The sequence below is a fragment of the Hyperoodon ampullatus genome (genome assembly GCF_949752795.1).
Source record: "Hyperoodon ampullatus genome assembly, chromosome: 4".
Taxonomy (NCBI): domain Eukaryota; kingdom Metazoa; phylum Chordata; class Mammalia; order Artiodactyla; family Ziphiidae; genus Hyperoodon; species Hyperoodon ampullatus.
In genome coordinates, this window is record NC_136917.1 from 106,467,476 (window position 1) to 106,473,475 (window position 6,000).

The following is a 6,000-nucleotide window of genomic DNA, read 5'->3' on the forward strand; positions in this document are numbered from 1 at the left end:
AATAAACATGAGACTAATGATTCACCATGCACACAGAAAGACAAGGTACAAAATACTAATAGTGTTATTATATTTGCACTGGTCTGTCTACATATTGTCACTTGACTCTCTTGTGACCAACAGCACTGAACCAGCTGGACACATGGTTGAACTCCATGACCAGGGAACCCTGGTCTATCTAACAAACCACTGTGGACTCGATCCTATGACCTGAACCTCCTTAATATCATGCTATCAACAACTAAGGTGACCAGTCACTAGTAATCATATATTAGTCCAAAAGCATTTCTTCAATACTTTTATGAAAGATTTGACATAATTTAACAAAGTCGTTAGGCTTTTCCTTTTATTTAAAAATAGGAATTTATAGAAAACACTTGAATTCCATCTCTAAACCTGCTTAGCCTGCTAGAAGCTTTATGAATTTAAAATAAAATTTTTGATATAATCAATCATGGTAGACAGGCCTTCAGAGTTCAAAACATTCTCTCAAATAGTTATTAGTAAGGGAGTTCCTATAGCAATAGAATTAGTAGGCAATTTAATGACAATAAAATTACATATTATTATTTGGGGAGACTACTAATTTATTGAACACTTACTATGTGCCAGGTACTGTGCTGAATATGTTCAGGGGGTTCTCATTAACCTTAAAAACGACCATATGGGGCTTCCCTGGTGGCGCAGTGGTTGAGAGTCCGCCTGCTGATGCAGGGGACATGGGTTCGTGCCCCGGTCCGGGAAGATCCCACATGCCGCGGAGCGGCTGGGCCCGTGAGCCATGGCCGCTGAGCCTGCGCGTCCGGAGCCTGTGCTCCGCAACGGGAGAGGTCACAACAGTGATTGGCCCGCGCACGGCAAAAAAAAACAAACAAAAACGACCATATGAGGGAGACACCATTATTGTCCCCATTTTACAGATGGGGAAACTGACCTTTCCAAGATCACACAGCTAGTAAGTAGCAGAGTCAGGATTCCAACCCAAATCTTGTCTAACTTCAGAATTTGCACGCTTAACCACTACACTGTATTGCCTCCAGTGACTTTGGGTTGATATCTAAGATAAAGAAAAGAGGGAAATTTGTACTTCTCAGTGGCAAATTTAAAAAACATACTAGAAATGGAGGATACCTTTTAGAACAGGTACAATTCTCATATAGACAGTCACACAAATAATATTTTTATTCCCAAATACAAACAATAATGATGAAAATCTCAAATGGACTTCTCAGAAACATTTTTCCTATCTACTCACTCATGTTTATTATTAAATATTTAATGGGAACACTACGTGTTTTCTGCTCAATTCTGCCGTGAAGCTAAAACTGCTCTACAAAATAAATTCTATCTTTAAAAATATTTAAAACTGCAATATACTAAATATGCCTAATTCAATTTAGTAAATAACTGGCATAAGACTATATTCTTTCGTAATGAAAAGTTGCACTTTATCGAAACCACAGGAACCTTAATACTTAAGTTTTTTTCAAAAAGGCTTGAAGGTGTTTAAACAGTGCAGTATATTTTAAATTTTTAACACTCTCAGAACACCTTCAGAAAAGTCTGCAATACACAGATGTGAAACGATAAGTTGGTATAAAATCAGACCAAAAAATTGAACTCACAATGAATAATACAAAAGGAATACAACACCCCTATACCATGGCTGACCTAAGTAAGACTAACTTTACTTTTCCATCAAAAGATGTAGCCTAAGTCAAAAATGTCCTCATTCGTTAAGTCCTTTTTAAATCTTCCAAAGAAGATTATCAAAAAAAAAAAAACCCACGAAAAAACAAAAAAACCTGGAATTGTCTAGAGTGACTGTCAACACAGAAACCAAATCTTTCTTCTTCTGATACTCACCAAGGTTGTCAACATTCTAAAGGAAAATTAAGACAGATATGAGGGATCTATAAAGCAAGTTTTACCTACTATTACCTCTTCCTATCAACATTTTCCTCTCATCAAGGTCCAGCTTTACAAATACATACCTAAGTTCACTTATGAAGAGAACAAGGGGGAGGTACTATATATAGAAAAGTCATTTGTCATATATATTCCGCAGCAGACTGTCAAAATTAATTTTCAAATAGAATACTGTATTTGCCACCAACAAAGTGTTGAAGGGAAGCACACTATTAATTTTGTTTTGCTCCAATATTGTGCTTAGAAAGCTTCAACTTATAGAATAATTACACTAATATTAATAAATGGGAATTCTACGGCACAAGTTACAAATATTGTTGGAGTATGAGCCCTTAACCACACCTGTAATTAACAGAACTCCTTCCCTTTCTCGCTGACCCACGTTTTCAAAAGTGATCCAAAGACTTCTCTGCATCTCAATGCTTTCAACAGGCAGAAGCTGGGATTTGCAGTGCAACAAAAACAAAGCATTCTGACCAATGCATGTTTCGAATGATATTAACACAATACTCATTTAAATGCTTGTATTCGAAGCTTCTCACTAGTCATCTAGCTTCAACAGGGAACACAACCAGGTTAATATAGACTACGACTGCCTTGGTAGCTGCAAGCTCAGCTGAATCCCAGGACGCCACCTCAATTTGGAAGGGGCAGAACTATATCCGGTTCTCACTGGATACACATTTTCCCATGCTTCCCATCTTTAAAACTTTACATCTCCCCAGAGGAGCAGTAAATATACCAAGCCGCCAGGGAGTGTGCCTGTAGGGAAGATGAGTGATCAAATTAAATCCCTATGCACAGAACCATAAGCTTCAAAACTTTTCACAACGAGTAACAGCTGAAAGAACGAGGCATGTTTTCCCACTTCTTTCCAGGAGTCAGCTTCCCCCAAAACACCGGTTTTGACTTACTGGTTAGTTGGCGGAGCGGTCAGCGGGATGGCCACCTCTTCCTCCTCGTATTCTGGTCCATCCAGAGAGTCACCTTCGTCCACTGTTCCCAGGCCCGCGCCCAAAGGGGGCAGCTGAGGAGGAGGCGGCAAAGGAGGGAATCCGCCGCCTGCCCCGAAGGTCTCAGCAGGCAACGAAGTGGTCCCCTTGGTGAGAGCCATCTCCCCGCCAGGTCCGGCGGCGGCAGCACCAGCCACGCCAGCAGCAGAACCTCCCGCTGACAGTCCGGCTCCCCCGAGTGCCCCCGCCACAGACCCGGGTCCCAGGAACCCTGACCCCAAAGCGGCTCCGCCACCCAGAGTCCCGGCCACTCCAGCCTCCGCCAGCCCAGGAAAGGGGGCGGCTGCCACAGACAGGGCGGCGGGTATCTTCACCCGGCACACTGCCGGATAGGCACTGGAGCCCGCGGCCCCGCCGCCTCCTGCTGCCCCGGCGGTGACCGGGCCGCCCTCCTCACTGCCGGCCTCGGCCGCCATCATGTTGAAGCCCGCTCTACTCTGCCCTACCCTGCCCGCCCGGGAGCCCCGGGGGCCACCAGGCCCGGGCTCCGAGCCGCCCCACCCAGGCGCGTCCCCTCTTCAGCTCCCCAGGCGGAGGAAACAACAACAAAAGGAGAGAGCCCGCCGCCGCGCCCCCTCTTCGGGCCACAGCCCAGGCTCGGGAGCTACCCGGGTTACGGGAAGAGAAGTGGGCAAAAAACCCAACGCCTGCACAAACGCCGCCCAAATCTTCACCTTACACACCCACACTCACGCACACACACATGCACAGAAGCGAAAAACTTCCTGGCTGCACTCAAGAGGAAGGGAAGCACAGGGGAAGCGGCTGGGGCGGCTGCTGCTCCTTCAGCCACCGCCACGGCCGCCGCCGCCACCGCTTCTTCACCACCCCAGTTCCGGCCACCCCCACCGCAGCCACCGCCGGTGCCGCTGCTGGGGCTGGGGCCACTGCAGCCGCTTCATCCTCCACGGGGCTGAGACGCGAGGGGTGGGGAGAAAAGAGGAAGGGGGGCGGGGTAGTGGGGAAACGGACTGAACTGCTCGCAACCTGGAGCGCTCAGTGAAATCGACGAGAGAGAAAGGAAGGCGGGGCACGGGAGGAGGAGCAGAGGGAAGGAAGGGCGAGGGAGGAGGAGAGAGAGGGCAGCTTCTGCGCAGGCGCCTTCCCGGCGCGGGGGTTGGGGGGCTGGGCCTGGAGAAGGAAAAGGAAGAGTCGGGAGGGAAGGAAGCGGCGGGGACGCGCGGTGCGCGGCCGCGCTTGCTGTCCCGCTCCGGTTGGAGCGCGTGGCGGCGCGGCCGCATCTCTAGCGCGCCGGCCTCCCTGGGCTTTGTTTGAAGGGCCGGTGAGGCGGAGGAGGGGAGGAGTGGGTCCAGAGCACGCGGCCGCTCAGCGGGGTGAAAACAGGAGAGACGGGAGAGACAAGGAGGGGTTGAAGAGGGAATACCGGGGAGAGGGAAAGGAAGATGCCGCGAAGCCAATTCCTTGCTTCCTGACCGGTAAAACAAACACCCGTGGCCGGCGGCGCAGAAACCAGACATTCAAGGCCCTCGGAGGTGGGGGGTTGGAGGGGGCGGCCCGCTTGGAAGGTCGAGACCGTACTGTTACTGTTTCCGTTTTCTTTTCATAGTATAAATTGCTATATGACTCTTACAAGCTAAAAAATAAAATGAAATTTTTAAAACTGGGTTCTGAAACTCAAAGAAAGCGAAATGGATAATGGGGGGGCATATGGGGAGGGCTAAGAATTTTAGTAGAAATAGTGGTTGTTTGAAGTCAGATTTCTACCACCGTACACGTTTTGTTTTCTTCTCCCACTCTCCCCCTCTATTCCCTTTCTCTTTTTCTTTCTCTTTTTCACACACACTACCTTGCCATTGCAAGTCTGTTGGGTAGCTAATAAGGTGTGGAGAGGAGAGGTGCCCCAGACATCACTAATCAACGCGCTTTTGTCCTCGTTTGTGTGCAAAGCACGGCAGGGCATACTCCACGATGTACATGTGAATGCACAGAGCACTTTCAACTGGCAGATGTCAAGAAGGTCCCAAAGTGTCAGTTATTATGTATGGTTTCAAAAATTATCAATAAACTGAAATTTCACTCTTAATATATTTCACTCTTAATATAGCCGAAGAGAATGGTTTTTGTTTTGTCTTTTCTACTGGAATATGTATAAACATAGGTGGAGGAATCGTTCCCATTTTTTGAAATTCCAGTATCTGATTTGCCCTTTTGGATTCATATATTATTCTTATATTTTGCATTCTCCCAGGAGGAATCCCACATTAAATACCATTAAATATTGATCTTTGAGATCAATATTTTCTCTGCTAAGGATAGTCAACAAGAAGCACATTAAGAATGGGAAGGGTCTGAAATAGAGGCCAAGGGAAGAAGGAAAAGACCAGTAAACAAGGTGGCAAGGTGCACACAAGACATTTTCCTTTAGAAATGTCTATTTCCATAACGCTATTTGCCAAATCAGTGACAATGTGATTACCAGTAATCCTAAGGACTCCTTCATTCTGCTCACCTCTTATGCAGTATACTACCTGGGAGAGTGAAGATGGACTGACTAATCCCAAGAGTGGTCTCAGATCAGCAATATCCTAGGAACTTGTTAGAAATGCAAATTCTTGGACCCCATCCAACCCTAGACCCTCTGAATCAGAAAATGCAGTAATCTGTGTTTTAATGTGCCCTCCAAGATTTGTACATTTAAGTTTAAGAACCACTATATTATAGTACGCTAAACAAGAAAATGGTATGCAACACCATCATCAGCCTCTGAAAGTAGGACATTAAACTGGTAGGTAATCACCAGCTCTGGCTTATTACTGATATTTTCTAAGTGCTCACACAACATAGGTATTATGCCTGAGATTCCAGGTCAGATTCACTACTCTAATTTGCGGAATTATGTCCTTCCCCCTTTTTGAAAATTCTTTAGCATCTAAAGGCCAATATTTAATGTAGTCCAACACCAATTACATACTGATTTATATTGTTTTCTAGTTACTACAAAGGTATACTGCAGATTCAACCTGTGGTCTATCCTACTGCCTAGCCCAATGCTATGCATCCTTGCCAATTGCTTTGAACAGGTCTCCATTCTTTTAAC

General features: G+C 46.1%; 1 protein-coding gene across 3 annotated transcripts in view; it reads right to left on the minus strand.

The window, feature by feature from the left end:
• Nucleotides 1–3,361, minus strand: part of RASA1 (RAS p21 protein activator 1) — a gene marked incomplete at both ends in the record, with an annotated part of 106,871 nt that extends 103,510 nt beyond the window's left edge. For all 3 annotated transcript variants that reach the window (XM_079702325.1, XM_079702326.1, XM_079702324.1), the window contains one exon: nucleotides 2,844–3,361. In XM_079702325.1, coding sequence (XP_079558451.1) covers nucleotides 2,844–3,361 — 518 coding nt within the window. The remainder of the gene's footprint in view (nucleotides 1–2,843) is intronic.
• Nucleotides 3,362–6,000: the final 2,639 nt, after the last annotated feature.